Source organism: Gorilla gorilla, chromosome 20 (assembly GCF_029281585.2).
Source record: "Gorilla gorilla gorilla isolate KB3781 chromosome 20, NHGRI_mGorGor1-v2.1_pri, whole genome shotgun sequence".
Classification (NCBI taxonomy): Eukaryota; Metazoa; Chordata; class Mammalia; order Primates; family Hominidae; genus Gorilla; species Gorilla gorilla.
Genome location: NC_073244.2, coordinates 44538030 through 44556700, shown reverse-complemented (window position 1 = coordinate 44556700; position 18671 = coordinate 44538030). Strand labels below are relative to the sequence as shown.

The window sequence follows — 18671 nt, the reverse complement described above, 5'->3', positions numbered from 1 at the left end:
TCTCCAGCCTCAGCCTCCCATGTAGCTGGGATTACGGGTCCCTGCAGCCTTCTCTGCTCAGAAGCCATGCTGTGCCCCAGGCAGGGGTGGGGAGGTGAAGGTCACACTCTGTCTCCAGGGCCACACAGCAGTGCTGCTTGGACCCTGCATTTTGCAGAGCTCCTTGTGCACACAGCCCCTGCAGGGTCTCCCCCAGCCTTCTCTCTGGGGCAGTAGTCCCAGGATCTCCTCCTTCCACCCTGTGTTGGTTATAATCATGCTCTAAAATGCTGCTGGATGCAATGGGTAAGACGATCCCTGAGAGAGCTCAGGATGCGGGGGCTGGCTTGGCTGGTCTCTGCTGGACTCACTCGTGGGCCAGCAGTTGGCCTCAGGCTGGATAATCAAGGCTGCCCACACCTGTGTGTCTGCTGGTTAGCAGGCTGTTGACCAGGCATCTCACTCTCCGGCGAGGGCATCTTCCCATGGTGATGGTAGCAGGGCTTCCAAGAATGGCAAGAAGGTGAGCCTGGTGGAGGAGCACCTTCCAAGCATTCCTTCTCATTTTCTAAAGTAAGTCACGTGGCCGCCACATTCAAGGGCTGGTGAAATAGATTCTACCTCTAGATGGGAGGGGTTGAACATCACAAAAGCGGGTTGTGGACGCAGCACGTAGAAGAATTTGAGGTCAATTCTGCAATCTATTACATGTCTGTAATTCCTCTTACAAACCTCCTTGCAGGCTATCTCTTCCCTACATGCAAATCCATGCGCACAAGCAGAGCCCTGTGGCTGAAGCCCCGGACTGGACCAGAGGCCCTGGGTGTAGCCAGGAAGCATCTCCCCTACCCTGGAAGACTTCCTGCTCACCCTTGTTCCTCTCTTTCCCTTTAGCACTGCTGTGTTTGGCTGGACTGCCAGCCTGCTTGCTTGAGGTGGTGTGGCAACCCCAGGTCCCAGCCAGTCCTCTCGAAGGGGCTAAGCACTGGCCCCCTGGGCTTGGGGTTATGGACTCACTCCTTCGGTCAAGGTCGCTCTGTAGCTGAGCAGGGCTACAGTGACCTCACAGGTCATCTCTCCCACCTTCACACCTTGGAGATAAGGATGCTTGTCTCTCCTCACTACCCCTACCCCTCACATGACCACTGAAATAAGGATAGCACCCCCATGAGCCAGGGGCTGAGCTGAGTGTCTCCTGTGACACTCATCTAATCCTCTCAACAATCCTCCCAGCTGGGACCCATCGTCCCCATTTTACCAATGAGGACGCTGAGGCTCAGAGAGTTTGGGTTATTTTCCCAATGCCACACAGCAAGTAAATAGCAATACCAGGAATCGGACCTAGCTTCCTACATCCAATTCCTAACCACTGTGTCCAGGTTCTCTAATAATAAGTACTGCTAGGAATGATGGCTCATGCCTGTAATCCCAGCACTTTGGAGGCTGAGGTGGAAAGATTGCTTGAGCCCAGGAGTTTGAGACCAGCCTGGGCAACACCGTGAGACCCCATGTCTACAGAAAACATGTTTTAAATTAGCTGGGGGCTAATTTTTTGCCCCCTGTGGCAAAAAGGAGAGGTAGAAAGTGGGAGATAATGAAGGAAACATTGAGAGTGGAATTTCAGATGCTTTGTCTTGGGCGGAATGTTCATCTGACCCCTTGGAACTGCCCTGTCAGGGAGGTAAAGCCCATCCCATCTTCATCTCCAAATGGGGAAAGCGAGGACCAGAGACGTCAAGCTGCCAGGAGTCAAGCCCAGGCTTCTGGCTTTGAAGTCCATGCACTTCTTTCTCCACCACACAGTTTCTATTCGAGCATTTTGTGCTCAGGGATATTTATTTGGCAATGACATGGAGGCAGAGCTAGGTAAGAGCTCCAGAGCCAAGACACTGGAAATAAGCTGGGATGGCGGCACACACCTGTGGTCCCAGCTACTCAGGAGGCTGAGGCTGAAGGATCGCTTGAGCCCAGCAGTTTAAGGTTGAGCTATAATGGTGGCATTGCACTACAGCCTGGGCGACAGAAGGAGACCCTGTCCCCCCATCACTCAAAAAAAGAAGAAAATTGTGTATCCTGTCCCCCAGCATGTAAATCAAAAATTTAAATTACACCAAACCATCAAACAAGAAACTCACACTTATGCTAAAACGAAAATAGCTGCATTCTAGACATTCTGATTGAAATATTCAGGCTTTTATCCAAGCTAAACTTTTCAAGGTTTTACTTGTGGGGGTGGGTTTTGTGTATCTACCCCCACCTCATCTCACCCCATACACACACATCCCCACCCCCAGCAGAAGCCAAAAGGGACATGATAGCCAAGGTGTGGGCATGAGACTTGGGCACTGCAACTGGCTGTACTGTCCATCAAGCACTTTGAGCATGCAGGGGGTGAAGCCAGGATGCTGTATCAGTCCCAGTTATGCCCAAAGGCAGAGGTGATGGCAAGGGTCTGAGCAGCTGTGCCAGCTGCCATGTCCTGGGGGTAGCCTGGTGGTGCACTCAGCTGCCAGCCTCCCTGCCTCTGCCTGTTTTCTGAGTCTGCCTCTCCTGCAACTGTGCAACTGGACAGCATTTGAATGTATCCCTCTTCTACTTGAGGTGAGACTCAGGAGCTGCTTGCTACAGAAAAATCTTGACAAGTCGGGGCTCAGAATGAGAAGGGACTGCAGCCAAGTAGTTATGCAGGTGAGCAGCAAAAGAGCCACGGGAAGGGAGAGGCTGGAGGAGAGACAAGACATTGAGGAGGTAGTGCAGACAGGGGTGGGGTCAGGAGCAATCCCAGTGGATAGAGAGGGAGGAGACACAGGTGATCTCATCTTGATAGTGGCATGGACAGAAGGACCGGCAGGTGCTTTCATGAAATGCTTCTTAAAATGACACCATCCTGGCCAGGTGCAGTGGCTCACGCCTGTAATCCCAGTACTTTGGGAGGCCAAGGCAGGTGGATCACCTGAGGTCAGGAGTTTGAGACCAGCCTGGCCAACATGGCAAAACCCCGTCTCTACTAAAAATACAAAAAACTAGCCAGGTGTGGGGGCGGGCACTTGTAATCCCAGCCACTCCGGAGGCTGAGGCAGGAGAATTGCTTAAACCCAGGAGGCAGAAGTTGTGGTGAGCCGAGATTGTACCATCGCACTCCAGCCTGGGTAATAAGAGCAAAACTCCATCTCAAAAAAAAAAAAAAAAAAAAAAAGAAAAGAAAAGAAATGACACCATCCTAAAATGACAAGCATCCTTCTTAAAATGACACCCTGAGCAGAGTCCCTAAAAGGAACAGTTGAGGCCAGGCTCAGTGGCACATGCCTTGCAATCCTGAGCTTTGGGAGACCGAGGTAGGAGGACGCCTTGAGGCCAGAAGTTTGAGACAAGCCTGGGTAACATAGTGAGACCCCATCTCTACAAAAAATACAAAATTAAAAATAATTAACTAGGCGTGGTGGGGCACACCTGTAGTCCTAGCTACTCAGGAAGCTGAGGCGGGAGGATTGCTTGAGCCCAGGAGTTTGAGGCTGCAGTGAGCTATGATCACACTACTGCACTCCAGCCTGGGTGACAAAGCAAGGCCCCATCTCTATTTAAAAAAAAAAAAAGGAACAATTGTGAATGCCAGCAGACACCCACTGTCTAGTCAGTGACATTCAGTCACTTGGAGCTGGGCACAAGGACAGTCCATCCCCCTGGAGGGTTGCTCTTCAGGTCACAAGGTATAGGACCAAATCCCCCTACTCTGGGACTTTGCACTCATATCTTTTGAAATTAGAAATTTCATCCTTTTTTTAAATCAAGATCTTGATATGGGATAATAAAATTACCAATGAATAGCCCTGCACAACATGGGAAATGTAATAAAAGGTGAAGGCAATAAAAGGTGAAGCTTCCAGCCACTCCGCGGTGATACCCACTCGTAAGAAATAAAAGTAATTATCACCTGCCCAACCTGGTCGGCTCACTCTGCGTGTGCTGAAGAAAACCATTTCAGAACTTTATTTCTTATATTGAATGTCGATAATTGGATGTATTTATAAGTCTCTCTGGAAGAAAACAGCCTGTGATTTCAAGATGGGAAAACAGTCTTCCAAACAGTGAGAAACAATATATTCCCCATTTCCACACACACAAAAAGAGCTTGTTTCCTTCGATGTTTTCAGGTGCTGTTGGAATGATTTGCCTTTCCGAAGCCACCGTTCCATTTCTCATCTTGAATTGCCTCGTAGACCCCAGCAAAGCACTCAGCAGGGACCACTTCATCTGAGGCGGTGATGGGGGCTTCTTTGGGAAGGCCCCTCAGCTCTGCCTGCCTCTTTTCTACAGGAAGATAGATGCCCAGGTGGGCTGGGCCGGGGGAGAAAGGAGAGGAGGAGTAGAACGTGATGTGGGGGCTCCTGTGAGGAGCGGGGTTGATGGATGGTGGTGACAGCTGGGGTGTAGGCCTGGAGGAAGGAGCAGGCCACACAGGCCTCTGGAGTGGGAGAGCTGTGGCTACCTCTGCAGGCCCTGCAAAGGCCCAAGGCTGGGATCTGCCAGAACCAGGATGGAGAGACGGTCTCCTGGGTATTCCACGCCCATCACGCTCCTTGCTTTCCCACTTGGGAAGACATTGGGTTGCTATATGCCACCCTGCCCCTATCTCACACCCATAGTCCCCTCTATTCTTCCTCTTCTGTTTATTTGGTGCTGGCTTTCTGCATCCAGTCTTCTATTCTCAGCAAAAGCAAACAATCGCAAAACACCCAAATGCCATCTTGTGTAGGGCTTTGACCATCTGAGGCTGGCGGCCCCGTGCAGTGGCTTTACTGGCTCGTATTGGCTCTTTTCGGTTCTCTCTGCTAATCCTCCTGAGCTCCTGCTGGAGAGAGGGGTCTGGATCAGCAGCTTGCAGCTCAGAATCCCCCAGCATCTCCCCATTAGCCAAAAGCAGAACCCTCGAAGCCCCGTTCTGAGGCCCTCCCAGATGGTGGACTCCCCAGGGACAGTGTGGAGGACTCCTCTACCTCTGTCCCCAGACCAAAGTTCCTCTAGGGAAGGGCAGGGTCTGGATCCCTGGCCCTCACAGTATGGCCAGTCCTGGAGTGGCACCGTGGGCAACAACTGGGCGGTGCGGGGCAGAACCAGCATCCAGGCTACCTCCAGTGCAGTCCCACAGAGCCTCTGGTAGACCAGTGCCCTCAATCCACAGCAGAAGATGGACAGGGCTCTTCCCCGGGACCTCCCCTTCACGGCCCAAGGGTGGCTCATGAGTCAGAGCCTAGCAGGCTGCCACATCTGGGCCTGCCGTCTCCAGGCAGCCAGCTGTCAGCAGCATCCACGGAGTTGCAAGAGTGGGGGCTACACCGTGGGGAATGGGTGGAAGAGGGAAACCTGGCTGGACACAATGTCCCGGGACACAAGAGGTGTCTTCCCAGGGTGAAGCTTCTTTTGCAAGGCCTGACGGGAGTGGGGGGGCCCTTCTGGAGAATAATGCTATGCTGGCTACCGGGCTACCAGGCTGACCAAGTGCAGACACCTACCAGTCACCTGTAGGGCTTGACGAGAGGAGACTGTTTCAGCCAAGGGCCTGTGACCTCGGAGGCAATGCTGCGTGAGAGTGCTGCCTGGCGCGCTGCCTTGGCTGATTTACACACTCCCACTTCAACTCTCTAAAATCAATCTTCCCCCAATTGCCTCCTGGCTCCAGCAACGTCCTGGGTCTGCCCTGCATGAGTAACTAAACGGTCTTCTCCCATATTCTGGGCGGCTTCTGGAGCCCCTGCCACAGTCTCTGATGGGGAGGGGTGAGGGGTGAGGGGCAGTCCTGCCGGAGCCCCTGATGGGGAGGGGAGAGGGCAGGGGACCTGGGTGGGCAGGGGTCATGGGCAGTGCCTCCATATTACTGTCCACAAACAAGGGAGCTCCACTCAGGTGGTGGGTGCCTTCCTCCTATTATTTTGTGAGTGTTTGGGATATTGACTTCTTTTTCATATTAGTAAGCACTCAGAGCTGGCAGCTGGCTTAATTTTGACATATTTTATGTCAAAAGAAATGGTGGGGGGCAGGTGCAATGAATGAGCTGGGGGGTATGTTTTCCTTCCTTGAAGGCGCATGGAAAGCTCATTCTGCTCACCCTTTGTTATTATATATTTTTCAAAGTGCCACTTACTAGGGAGTTGAGTTTCTTAAGCTGAAGGCGGACCTACTGCTTAACTAGGGGTGTTAGAAGTTCTCAGGGGCCCCTAGGCCAGGCAGTGGGGTGTGAATCCTTACCTCTGTTCTTCTTCCTGGAAACTGGCAAGAGGGTGGAGAGAGCTCCTCTTGGACCTTGCCTGGAGGTCAGGGACCCCTGCAAATTGCCCATGTGTTGTGGGAAGGGGTAGAAGGGATGAGGCCCCCCCTCTTCCATTAGCTCTTGTTTTCCTTATCTGGGTCCGGGAGGTGGGAGGGGCTGCCTGGAGGGGCCACATTCCTCCTGGCAGCTTTGGCCTCTGGCTGTGCCTGCAGGTTTGAGTGTAAAACCCTCTAGCAGCCCCGTGAGGTGGCCCCATTAGCTCTCTCCTGACAGATGAGGACAGCAGGGATGGTACTGGGCTTCCAGGTAACTGTGCCACGTGCCCTTCACTACCCTGCTTATGGCTGGCTCCCTTGCTCCTATTTAAGGGGCCTATTCTCCTCCCTGCTTCATGGGGACAAACAGAAGCTGCTTCTCCAGTCATAGCCCCTGGCTCCCACCAGCCTGGCCACAGTGACTCACATCCTTGTTTCAATAAAGAAACAAGAAGCATCCCCCAACCCACAACCTTTGATCAGAAGCCACTTCCAGCTGTGGGACAGCTGCAGGCTGGGGTCGGGAGCCCCACAGGCCTATCCTGGGCCACCCATCCACCTGTCCACACACACCTGTACACCACACACATCCGTACACCCTGGGCGCCAGGGACGCCCTCCCCCAACAGTGTGGGGCCCCCTTCCTTCACAGGGGCAGTGAGGTCACTCCTCAGGGTATGGCTTCATGAGCTCAGCCCCGGTGTGAGCACTCTCTGGCCTCAGTTTCCTCATCTGTAAAATAGACTTAAAGATAGTCTCGACCTCATAGGGCTGTGGTGAGGTTTCTATGAGCTCACATGTGCAACGCATTTGGGCCGTGCTTGTAATGCCCTGACTCTGTTGGCAGTAGGGAGGGCAGCGTCTGCTGCAGGGTCCCTACCCCTTCTCTGCAGGACTCTGCACCCAGTACCAGTGCCCAGTGGGGCAGAGGAGTAAGCCTTCTGGCAGACTCTCCCTCCTAAACCCTTCTCGGCTGTGCCCACTTCTCGCCTGCCCTCCTCCCTGGCTTCCCTTCCTCCAGCTTCTGCATTCTGCAGCCCAGGAAACCTAGAAAAGATCCTACCAGACTTAACTCATAGGCCCCACAGTGGAGGCCCCGCAGGGTCTGGCCCTTGCTTCCCTTAGGCTGCCCCTCTCTCGCGCACATTCTCCTGGACGCTGCACATTTAGAGTCCTCCAGTTGCCCCACTGCCTTTGCTCAAGCCCTTTCCCTTCTTAAACAAAAATCGCCACCTCTGCCCCGACCCTAGCCTGGGTCAGTCTCCCTCCTCTCCTCCCACGTGGTTTCTTTATTCCTATGTGTTCTTCTCCCGGGTGGGCTGGTACGCCAGATCGGGGACTGAACCAGAATCAAGATGTCCTCTGCTTCAGGACCTCCCTCCCACCACGAAAAGGCTGCAGATGTTGCCCGCTAACCCGACCTACTGTCTGCAGCCGGCAGCCCGCTCATTTATCCTGGCGGAGCTCTTGGGCCCCCAATCTCCAGGAACCCCGCCCCATCGGGGCTCCGCCCTTCCCCAGGTACCGCCCCTTCCCGTCCCGTGGAATTTGGCTCTGGAGGAGGTGGGTCAAGGACTCCATGCCCCGCCCCCTGCCCCGCCCTTACCCCGCCCCATGCATTGGTACCCGGAGGGGCTCAGCTGACGCCGCGCTTCACGTGACGCCGGTGCCGGGCGAACATGGCGGCGGCCACCGGGTGAGTGCTGGGCCTCCCTCGCTCTTTCCTGCTGGCGTGGAGAGGGGCATGGGTGTCCCGGCCGGACCGCGGGTGAGAGCGTCAGCCGGGGTCGCTGAATGCCGCGGGTAGGCGCCTCTTCCCGTCGGCCCAGAGTCCGAGCGCCGGTCGGCGAGCTGCACGCTCCGAGTCAGGGTCAGCGCGGGGGCCGCAGCTCCTCTCCACCCTCCTGGCTGGCTCCGGCCCCACCTGCCCGCGTCTGGCGGCCCCACCATGTGCGACTGCGGTGGGGGCTGGGGTCGACACGCATGTTCGCTGCCAAGACCCCCGGGTAGGAGGGCGGCGTTGCGAGGACCCCAGGGACCCGGGCGCTTCCCGGAGGAGGCGGTATTCGAGACGGACTTGGAATTCCCTTTTCCCAGAAGGGCACTTCCCCATTTCTTTCAGGGGCCAAATGTCACCCCCTCAGGGAATCCTTCTCTAACCATCTATCCCACTTTTTGTGCCCTCATCATCACCTGATAAACTATATAGAGCATTGTTTGTACTTGTTCTTTATCTTCTCTGCATTTAGAGTGCAAGGGCAGGTATGTTACCTGCTTCTCACTAGCCCGGTGCCTTGCACACAGTAGGTGCTCCATACTGGGCTAAATGAAAGAAAGCTGAGTGGTCGTAGTGGGAGGAAGGGTGGACAGATGGGTTCACCAGAGCGTTGGGCGGAATCTCCCAGATAGGGAGCATCTGAGCCCAGGGTAAGGGACAAAGGTTGAGAGTTCAGAGTGTTCTGGGGACAGGGGTGCATGCCTGGGGCTGGTTGGAAGGTGTGGTGTTCCAGGTGGCGGCTTCAGACTTTGCCCTGATGGGCTGGAAGGGTTTTGTTACAAGCTGCTTGATCTGTTTTTTAAAGATTAGGCTCCCTGAGCTATGTGTGAGTTCAGTGGGAGAAGGTGTGGGTCTGGTGGTACAGTGGGGTAGGGGGGGCATGGTGTAGGAGGGAGCAGTATTCCAGATGCCAGGTTGGAAACCGAGGTCAGAATGGGGGATCTAGTGAACTGAATGCATCTCTCTTTTTAAGATGCAGGGAAAATGGCAACAGAAAGTGGGTTCTAAGTTGGCCCCCAAGGTTGAGGGAGCTTAGAGCATACAAATCAAACATTTTGTGGGCACCTGCTATATTCCAGGAATAGCAGTGGGTCTTCCCTTAAGGTACTCACAGGCCACTGGAGCAGATGGCCACATGGGACTCTGTCATCCATCTGCTTGCCGTGTGGTCTTGCCATTTGCAAAGGAGGGGCATGGACTCTGAGCTCAGGTGAAGTGTGGGAAGGCTTCACTCCCTGGGTGACTTTTGTGCTAGTCCTTTAGCAATGAGACTCCGTTCAGGTAGAGAACAGTGCAAAGTCTCAGATGGGTGTCAAGGAACTCAGGGTCAGATCCTTGAATCCAGCCTGTGACCCTTTTAAAGGGTAGACTGAGTAGGCTGGTGCCCAGCTGTGGGTGTGCTATCTCTCTGGTTAGGCTGGCTCGGTGCTCACAGGGAGTGCCAGGGGTTGCATTTGGGTTCAGGATTCCAAGCTGGCCTGAGACCTGCTGCTCTCCTGAAGGAACCAAGCTGATATCTGGATGGGAGCAAGTCTGGAACTGACTGGATCCTGGAATGAGAGCTTTTCTTTTTCTCTTTCTTTTTTTTTTTTTTTTTTTTTTGAGACAGTTTTGCTCTTGTTGCCCAGGCTGGAGTGCAATGGCATGATGGCTCACTGCAACCTCCACCTCCCAGGTTCAAGCGAGTCTTCTGCCTCAGCCTCCCGAGTAGCTGGAATTACAGGCGTGTGCCACCACACTCAGCTAATTTTTTGTATTTTTAGTGGAGATGGGGTTTCACCATGTTGGCCAGACTGGTCTCGAACTCCTGACCTCAGGTGATCCACCCGCCTCCGCCTCCCAAAGTGCTAGGATTACAGGTGTGAGCCACCGCGCCTGGCCCCAGAATGAGAGCTTTTCTAGCAGAACCGATTCTCTGGGCCACCACACAGGGTGGGTGAGGGAGGCAAAACAGAGTGGCAGGTCTTAGAGAGGTCTGCTATTGAGAGGGTGTGGGAGCTTCCAGAGCCTGACAGTCTCCTTGGGAAGAGCCATCCCAGTCTGGTATGGGGCTTTCCCATGTACTTTGAGCCTGAGGTTGACCCCAGTGGCTTCCTTTAGAGCAGAATGATTAAGTGTGTTTCCCGCAAAGCTCAGCTCCTAGCTGCACTCACAGAACAGATCATAGAGTCAGGCATGACGAGGCATGACGCCAGCAAGTCACAGCCATTGCCATGGGCTCACTGGGAGTTGGGTTTGGTTGTCTGTAGAATCCTACCAGAGCCTGGGACAGAGGGGGTCCGTGAGAGTTCCAGGTGACTGGGGTGTGCCCCATGTGATTTGGGGAGTAGGGTAAGCCCTAAACTAGCATCTCAGATTTAATTTGAAACTCAAGAATCTACTCTGAATGCGTCTCTCTTTTTAAGATGTGGGGTGTTTCAGGGTTGATCCTACTTTCTCTTGCTAGCCTGGGTGTAGGCTTCAGGTTGAGACAGAGTGCTCTGAGGTCACCTCCCATCCCCTCATGGAGAGGGGTCCCTATCCCATGGCACTTGGTGGCACTGCTGCTGTTTCCTTAAGCAATGCTTTGAGCTTTCCACAGACAGGATTGATAATTTGAAATCTGTCAGCTCCAGCCAGACCTGTCTGCATCTGCTCCCCCACATGGCTTTTTCCATTCCCTTCTTCCCTTGCACACTCACCCAACTAGCCCTGGAATGTTCTTGTCCTCTATATGATTGTTCACGTATTTGCAGGCCCAGCTCAGATGGTTCCCTTTCCCAGAAGCCTTTCCCAGCCCTCGGGTAAAGGCTTAGTGCTCAGAACTCCAGAACACTCAGTTTTCTCCCCAGCAGTACACATTTCCACGTCTGCCCGTTGTGGGTTAGGAGTTGCTTCCCTTCATGCCTCTCCTAGCATCCTTAGAGCCCAGGGGTTCTGTTGTATCCGCAGGGCCAGTCTGTGGCTGCCCTGTGATTGGTGCTTGGTGAAATGAATGAAAAGGGGATTTACTCTAAATTAGTCCAGCATCCCATCGTGCTTTCCTGGGAGACTCCCAGTGATTGAGGGAAGGAGTCATGGTGGGGAATGGGGACAGAATTCCGAGGAGTAGGATGAAGAAATAGCCTTAATTCTTTAACTGAGTGGCTCCCAGGAGCTGTTGCAGAGCCAGAAAGAGGCAACAGGTGAACTGCCCTGGGCGTGTACCCCTGTTGAGCCGTAGGTTACACTGGAGTCAGCATTCTTCTGGAGAGTCTTCTGCAGAACTCACATTCTGGGTCAAGAGCCCAACCCCACAATGTGAACATTGTGCTCCAGGAGCAGAAGACTCAGGCCAACTGGGGGCTAGGGACGGGTGGGCCTATGGAAGGCAGGCTGGCCACTGAGTATCCCTATGCCTTCCCTGGCTCTTTCCCAGGTCCTGATTCCACACAGCTGTCTCTTGGTTTCTGTGTATGCTTGGCACCCCGATCCTCCCCAGGAGACAGAGGTGCAAGGTGGAGGTTGCTGGCCAGTTGCCTCGAGGTCCTGTTCAGCCGTGGCGACCCTCTCCAGCCTGGCGCTTACGGTCTGGTGCCCAGTGGGCTGCCTGAACATCTGTCTGGTGCCTGGCCCCACGCTGGAGGCTGAGGGGTGGAGGTGGCTGGTCCTTGGCTGGCCTCTCCTACTGGGAACTTAGCGATGTGACCCTGTCTAGAAGTGGCTCCACATTTCATTTTTTTTTTTTTTTTTGAGAGGGAGTCTCGCACTGGAGTGCAATGGCGCGATCTCGGCTCACTGCAACCTCCGCCTCCCGGGTTCAAGTGGTTCTCCTGCCTCAGCCTCCCGAGTAGCTGAGATTACAGGTGCCCACTACCATGCCTGGCTAATTTTTTTGTATTTTTAATAGGGATGGGGTTTCATTATGTTGGCCAGGCTGGTCTCGAACTCCTGACCTCATGACCCACCCACTTCAGCCTCCTAAAGTGCTGGTGTTACAGGTGTGAGCCACCGCACCTGGCCAGTGGCTCCACATTCTAGTGCAGAGATCTTTCCTTGTCTGTGCGGTAGACCCCACGGGCATCAGTGAAACCTACGTACCATTCTCAGCATCAGGTTTTTTTTTGTTTTTTGTTTTTTGTTTTTTTTGAAACGGAGTCTTGCTCTTTCACCCAGGCTGGAGTGCAGTGGCTTGATCTTGGCTCACTGCAACCTCCGCCTCCCAGGTTCAAGTGATTCTCCTGCCTCAGCCTCCCGAGTGGCTGGGATTATAGGTGTGTGCCACTATGCCCAGCTAATTTTTGTATTTTTAGTAGACACAGGGTCTCACCATGTTGGCCAGGTGGTATCAAACTCCTGACCTCAGGTGATCCGCCCATCTCGGCCTCCTAAAATGTTGGGATTATAGGCATGAGCCACCACACCTGGCTGGCATAATGTTTTTAAATGTATGAAATAAGTACATAATATTACAAAAGTAAAACCCAATTATATGGAAATACAGGTATCAAAATGTTACATAAATTTGAGACAGGGTCTCGCCCTGTCCCCCAGGCTGGAGTGTAGTGTTGCGATCTCGGCTCACTGTAGTCTCCGTCTCCAGTGCTTAAGCGTTCCTCCTGCCTTAGCCTCCCGGGTAGCTGGGACCACATGCACAAGCCACCATTCCTGACTAATTTTTGTGTTTTCGGTAGAGATGGGGTTTTGCCATGTTGCCCATTCTGGTCTCGAATTCCTGCCTCCCGCAGTGCTGGGATGATAGGCATGAGCCACTGCGCCTGGCCCAACTACTTTAACTTTGAAGTTGTGAGGAGCAAAAGTGATATTTTGAGATACTGGAAGAGCAATAACATGATATTAAAATACCTTTGATTTTTGTTGGTGACAGATTAACATGCATTGCTGACACTGAGTAGTTTGTTGCTTATGTTAATAACTGAAGAAAATGTAAATTCGAATTGGAGGTTAGAGAAAATAAAGGTATAGCTTTTTCCCATCTAGTAGATGGAGCCCCTGAATTTGAGGATGAATCCTTGGGGGTACCTAGGCCTTAGGTAAGAGCCCTGCACGTGGCTGTTGAGGAGAGGGTGTCCCAGTACTGATATGGGGGTGTGGGTTGTGTGGAGACAGAGACGGCTTGCAGGGGCAGTGGCATCATACCCTCCTTGAGGACTGGCCTCAGTCTTGGTCACTCCGTTCTTGGTCCTGGGCTGCTTACTGGGTCTTGGTTGTTGCCAGGGCAGCAGGGGTCCTGGCCTCTGGGGCTCAGAGACTTGTTCTGTGGGTCTCTGAGGCCCTGGAGCTCTTGTGCCTTGTCTGTCTGCAGCAAAGCATGGCTTATTTACCCTGGGACCTGGGGATGATAATGGCTTTTGCCTTTTAAATTCTGGGTGCCAGTTAACAAAAGCTGCAGCAGAAACCTGTTAGAGACGTTTTATTGGTGCTACATTTGCCGAATTTGCAGGAAGAATTCGTCTGTGTTGACTCTGAGCCTGACAGTCTCTCTGGGGGCTTGGTTTATGCCATGGGAAATCAAAGGGCATGTCTCTATAAAACTTTATTACTTGATGTCCTGTAATTAATGACTGTAGTATATTGCCTTGCCTCGTGGCTCAGGCTAGCCCTTCTTATGCCCAGAGCCCTGCACAGGGTGGGTTCTGTTCTGGCGGAGCCCCATGGAGAAGTAAGCATGGTTGTAGATTTTCTTTGCAGTGGCAGCTGAGTGTTCAGGGAGAAGGTGGCTTATCAAGTTTTCTGCTCAGCCCTTGGGATCCCAGTCTGGGTGCCCTGAGAAATTTGTCTCTCAGAAGGTTCTGAACAAGGGGAAGGCCAGCCCTTCTGTGAGCATTACAGGTGGGGGGCATGGTGTCAGGCCATGGGGAGCCAGCACCTGTTATGATTAAGGAGCGTGGCCAGGCAGGGAGAGGGGAGTGTGGGAGAGGTGGGCTGGGCTGGGCTATGCAGGCTGGTGGCTGAGGATGGGCATTTTCGGCCGGTCATGCTATTCGACGACTGTGGCTGAGGCTGTCCATAGCAGGGTCTCGGTGTCATTGCCCCTGTGCTGTTGGGGATTCTGCAGAGATGAGTTTTGCCTCTGTGCCCATCCCACCATGGGCTTTCCTGAGTGAAGGGAAAGGGCGTGGGAGGCCATGGGGGACATCCGAGCACAAGGTGCTGGTGACTGCACTTTTAGCTCCTGACAGCATGGCCATCTGGGATGTGGTCATGTTTACAAACTCTCACCGACTTCCCTCTGCCCTTTCATCCCAATGGCTGAGCGTGGCAGAAAAGCACCCCAGCCCAGAGGAAGCTCTGGCCGCTGGTGTCCACCCAGCCACCTGCTCACCCTCCTGGGAGGGTAGGAAGGGCACGTGGGGGAGCGGGCGGGGGCTCTAGTCATGTCAGCATGTGCGGCTGCTTCTGACCCTCCACCCTTCCTGGGCAGGCTGGGACTCCAGGGCTGCTTCCTGCCCTGCTGCGGCTGATGTGGCATCTTCTCATCCCACAGCTGTGTGTGTGGCCCCGTCTGTCATTCAGCAGATATGTGTTGAGCGTTTGCTGCGTGTCAGGCAAGGCGCCAGGCGAGGGCACGGCAGTGACCGAGGCAACCTGGAGCTCCATCTCCCAGTGTTTCCACCCGAGGCGGCGGGCCGGAGAACACCAGGAAGCACCAGGCAGCACCCGCTGCGTTTAGGTTGGAAGGTGCTGAGTGCTAAGTGTTGTGTTAGCCAGGGACCTGGCCCCACATTAGGAGTTTACTCCAGGGGGCCACTAAGGAGAGTCGAGAGAGGGGACGATACGCAGAGCTGTGCGAACCTTAAGGGAAGGCAGGCACATGAGGCTAGGGGCAGGAGGAGAGGGAGGAAGACAGTGGAAAGAAGAGTGGGGAACCTGGTCAGAAACCCAGCAGGGGCTGTGCTGTGGGGCAGGGCGCTGTCATCAGAGCAGTGGCCCTGGATGGAGGGGTGCCCCCAGCCATTTAGTTCCAGGGTTCCCAGGGAGGGAGCCAGGGAAGTGGATCCACTGTCTTCCTCCCTCTCCTCCTGACCCCAGCCTTGTGTGGCTGTCGTTGGCTCAGTGCGCCTGGAGACAGGAGGCAGCGTGCATGCTGAGGAGGTTGGGTAGGTCAGCCTCTGGGCACAGTGCAGGGGGCGTGTATCTGGAGGGCAAGTGGGGAAACCTCAGGCCAGGGACTAGTAGGGGATCGGGCAAGGAGAAGAGTTGCAGGTTCAAAGAGGGAGGCCGGGGAAGACCATCTGGAAAAGGTTGTATTGGAGCCAAGATGTGCAGGAGGTGTGACCTGCTCATGTGACCCTGGCAGGAGGGTCAGGGTCTCTGAGGGTCCCATGTGAGGTGAGTGTGAGGTGCCCCAGGCCACTTCAACGTGCTGTGCTGTGAGGGCAGCATCCGCAGCTTCACTGTAGTCCCCAGGCAGAGCTCTCTGCTCGCACCAGCTCTGGGATGTCCCTGCCTCCTTGACCTCTGTGCCCACCCACTGCCCCCTGGCTGGAGAGCCTGCAGGGGCTCCCTCCTGCACACCCTGCCCCTGCTTACTCCTCCTCCACCTCATCTCCATTATCTCTCCACACCCGGCCTCCAGCCTGCTTGCTGGGACCACCATCCGTTTATTCATTCATTCCATAGATACCGACACCTGCTCTGTCCCTGCCCTCAGGGAGCTTACATGTTACCTGGAGGGCCAGCAAACAAATAAATGAAGAGTGATGGGGGCTCTAGAGAGACACGAAGAGAGCTGGGGGATGGGGTGGGTAGGAAAGGGGCATTTCTGCAGAGGCTGGGTAAAAGGGCATGGGATGCCCTTGGGAAGAGCATTCCCCACAGGGCACCGCAGCGGCAAAGGCTGGAGTGTTCTGGGGGTTTAGGGAAGAGCGAGGATGCCCGTGCCGAAGTAGAGGAAGCCAAGGGTGAACTGGGGGTCTGGATCCCTTGTGGCTGGGGAGTGAAGTCTGCACTCAGAGAAGCCATCTGGCACGGGGTTGGGCAGGGAGTGTGTGCTGGGATTGGCATTTTGAAAGGGCCCTTCTGGCGGAAGGTGCAGACCAGGCCACGGGGAAGTTGTGGCCAAGAGCACCGTTGAGAGTTGCCTGCAGTTGTCCAGACGGGACATGGGGAGGTGGCCCTGGGGATGGGGATGTGCAATGAGGGTAGACCTTGCTGGTGGCCAGGAGGTGGGATGAGATAGGAGGTCAGGATGGCTTTTGGGACTGTCCAGGTGCAGGTGCTTTGTGTCGGGGGAGGCTGGGGAGGAGCGACTTTGGTTCAGGTGCATCTTCTGCCTGCTGAGGGTGGCTGATGGGTCTGTGAGTCTGGAGCTGGACATCATCAGTCTGCAGATGCAGATGGTCCTTTGAGCTGAAGGACTGGGTAAGCTCAGCTGAGCTGAGGGAGGGAGCCAGTTAGGGAAGAGGCCCCAGGGTTGGGCCAAGCTGGCCTGTAGCAGGGAGGTTGAGCCGGGAGCCAGGGGCCTGGCTGGTAGGGAGCCTGGACCGGCTGCTGTTGGAGAAGGTTTCCGCAGAGAGAGTGGCCCCCAGGGTCATGGGCACCAAGTGGCCAGTGAGGACTGGGGACCTGCTGCAGATTCGGGAGCGTGGGGTCACTGTGGCCTGCTGGGCAGTTGGTTGGGGGGCAGAGGAGCAGGGGGGTGGAGTCAGGACAGCATGGGTGGTGGAGGGGAGACAAGCCCCTGTGGTCCTCAGGGGGATCAGTGAGGGGCTGTTTCTGGCTCATAAGTAGGTGGAGCTTGGGCAGCTTGCCCCGTGCTGATGGGGGTCCCACGGCAGGCTCGGGCCTCCGGTCACCCCGACCTCAGGTGTGGGCACGCTTGGAGATGCTAACAGAGGCCTGTGTGGCGGTGTGTGCTCTTGCCTCTGCAGACCCTCGTTTTGGCTGGGGAATGAAACCCTGAAGGTGCCGCTGGCGCTCTTTGCCTTGAACCGGCAGCACCTGTGTGAGCGGCTGCGGAAGAACCCTGCTGTGCAGGCCGGCTCCATCGTGGTCCTGCAGGGCGGGGAGGAGACGCAGCGCTACTGCACCGACACCGGGGTCCTCTTCCGCCAGGTGAGCCTCCCCCCTTAGCCACAAGTGAGCAGGTGTGTGATGCTGCTGCTGTCCTGAGCAGGAGTTGGAGGCCCCAGCTTGGCCAGTGCTGCCCCTTGTGGCCCTCCCTGAGCCTCTGTTTCCTCGCCTGGGAAGTGGTCCAGGGGCTCCTTGAAGATGTAGAACTTGAAGATGTGGGGCAGCGGGTGGCCCAGCTGCAGGAAAGCAGCCTGGCCATGGTGGCCATGGCTGAGAGTCACTGGCAGCACTCAGTCCCCAGGCACAGGAACATGAGGACACCCACCCAGGAAGACTGTGAGGCTCTGAGCTGGGCCCACTTTCACACATCTTAGCATTACACCCATTTTGCAGTTGAGAAAACAGGCTCAGAGGGGAAATGACTTGCCAAGAGGTGGAGCTGGGATTAGAACTTTGTCTTCCAACTCTAAATCTAGTGCTGTTTTCTCCCCGCTGCCATGCCCAGAGCTGGAGCCTGACCACAGCAGGAACTTCAGCACCTCTCTGGGGCAGGCAGAGCCTAGGGAGTGTGTCCATGCAGCATCCTGGCAAGAGGAGAGATGGGAATGCGAAGGGGAGCTGAGTGTGGAGAGGATATGGGAAGGCGTGGCTTCCCTAGCTGGACCCTGTCGCCCCAGCAGGCCACAGATGGGCTGAGACCCATTGCTGAGTGACCGCAGACTGTTTTTTATTTACTAAAAGCACCTCCTGCCTGAAGGGTCCCGTCTCTCCACTCCATTGTTCGCGCAGCTGCAAGCCTGCAATCCCATGGCTGTGAGAAACATGGAGGTCTAAATAAGTTTTCTCTGGCTAGTCTTGATGCTTTTCCAGGTTTAAATATTCTGCGGCTTAAAAACCGATTTCCTAAATTCAGCTGTTGGCTCCCTTTCTGATGGTATGCAAGGCTAATTTTGGAAGAGATCCTCCTCCACCATACCTTTATGACGTCCTTTTAGCGCAGCATTCATCCCTAAACACTGAAGTCATCAGCCGTCCCGGGGGTGGGAGAGGGAAGTAAGAAGTCTTAAATGGAGGAATCCATTTCCGTGCAGATATCCGGCCTGGGCGTCGGAATCGGGGGGGCGTCTTGCCTGCCTGCATGTGGCAGAGAGGCAGGGCTGAGCTGGACGTGTGGTGCTGCTGGACGCCCTGTTGTGGGCCCGGGGGTGGGGATACAGGTGGGCTCGGGCACATGCCTGACAGCCACAGCATCAGGGAGGGCTCCCAGCAGGGTAGAGGAGCTGCCAGGCTGCCCCCTGCCAAACTACGGGAGGATGAGCTGGGGAGTCAAGTGCTGAGGGGAAGGGATGTCTGGGGCTGGGGTCAGTTACAGGAGGCTGTCAGTCTGAGCTGGCTCTCTAGGGTGCTGTGATGCAGCCACCGGTCCCTCCTTGCACCTCATGTTCCACTGGCTAACAATAGTTCTTGTTCCCGCCACAGGAGTCCTTCTTTCACTGGGCGTTCGGTGTCACTGAGCCAGGCTGCTATGGTGTCATCGATGTTGACACTGGGAAGTCGACCCTGTTTGTGCCCAGGCTTCCTGCCAGCCATGCCACCTGGATGGGAAAGTAAGGAGCAGCCT

At 55.0% G+C, this 18671-nt stretch overlaps 1 protein-coding gene and 1 long non-coding RNA gene across 3 annotated transcripts in view; one reads left to right on the top strand and one right to left on the bottom strand.

Moving 5' to 3' along the window:
* Positions 1-1979: 1979 nt before the first annotated feature.
* LOC109024125 (uncharacterized) lies at positions 1980-7786 on the bottom strand. Its single transcript, XR_002003570.2, has 3 exons — positions 7705-7786; positions 6223-6298; positions 1980-4828 (listed from the first exon to the last, which is right to left on the bottom strand). It is a non-coding gene; the product is annotated as an uncharacterized lncRNA (long non-coding RNA).
* Positions 7787-7823: 37 nt separating this feature from the next.
* PEPD (peptidase D) overlaps positions 7824-18671 on the top strand; it is a 136167-nt gene continuing 125319 nt past the window's right edge. The window contains exons 1-3 of one of the 2 annotated variants that reach the window (XM_004060461.4): positions 7824-7975; positions 16909-17092; positions 18530-18657. In XM_004060461.4, coding sequence (XP_004060509.2) covers positions 7959-7975; positions 16909-17092; positions 18530-18657 — 329 coding nt within the window. In that variant the 5' untranslated portion in view covers positions 7824-7958. Of the gene's footprint in view, positions 8083-16908; positions 17093-18529; positions 18658-18671 lie in introns of both variants that reach the window. The other variant, XM_055368905.2, reaches the window with a different exon arrangement.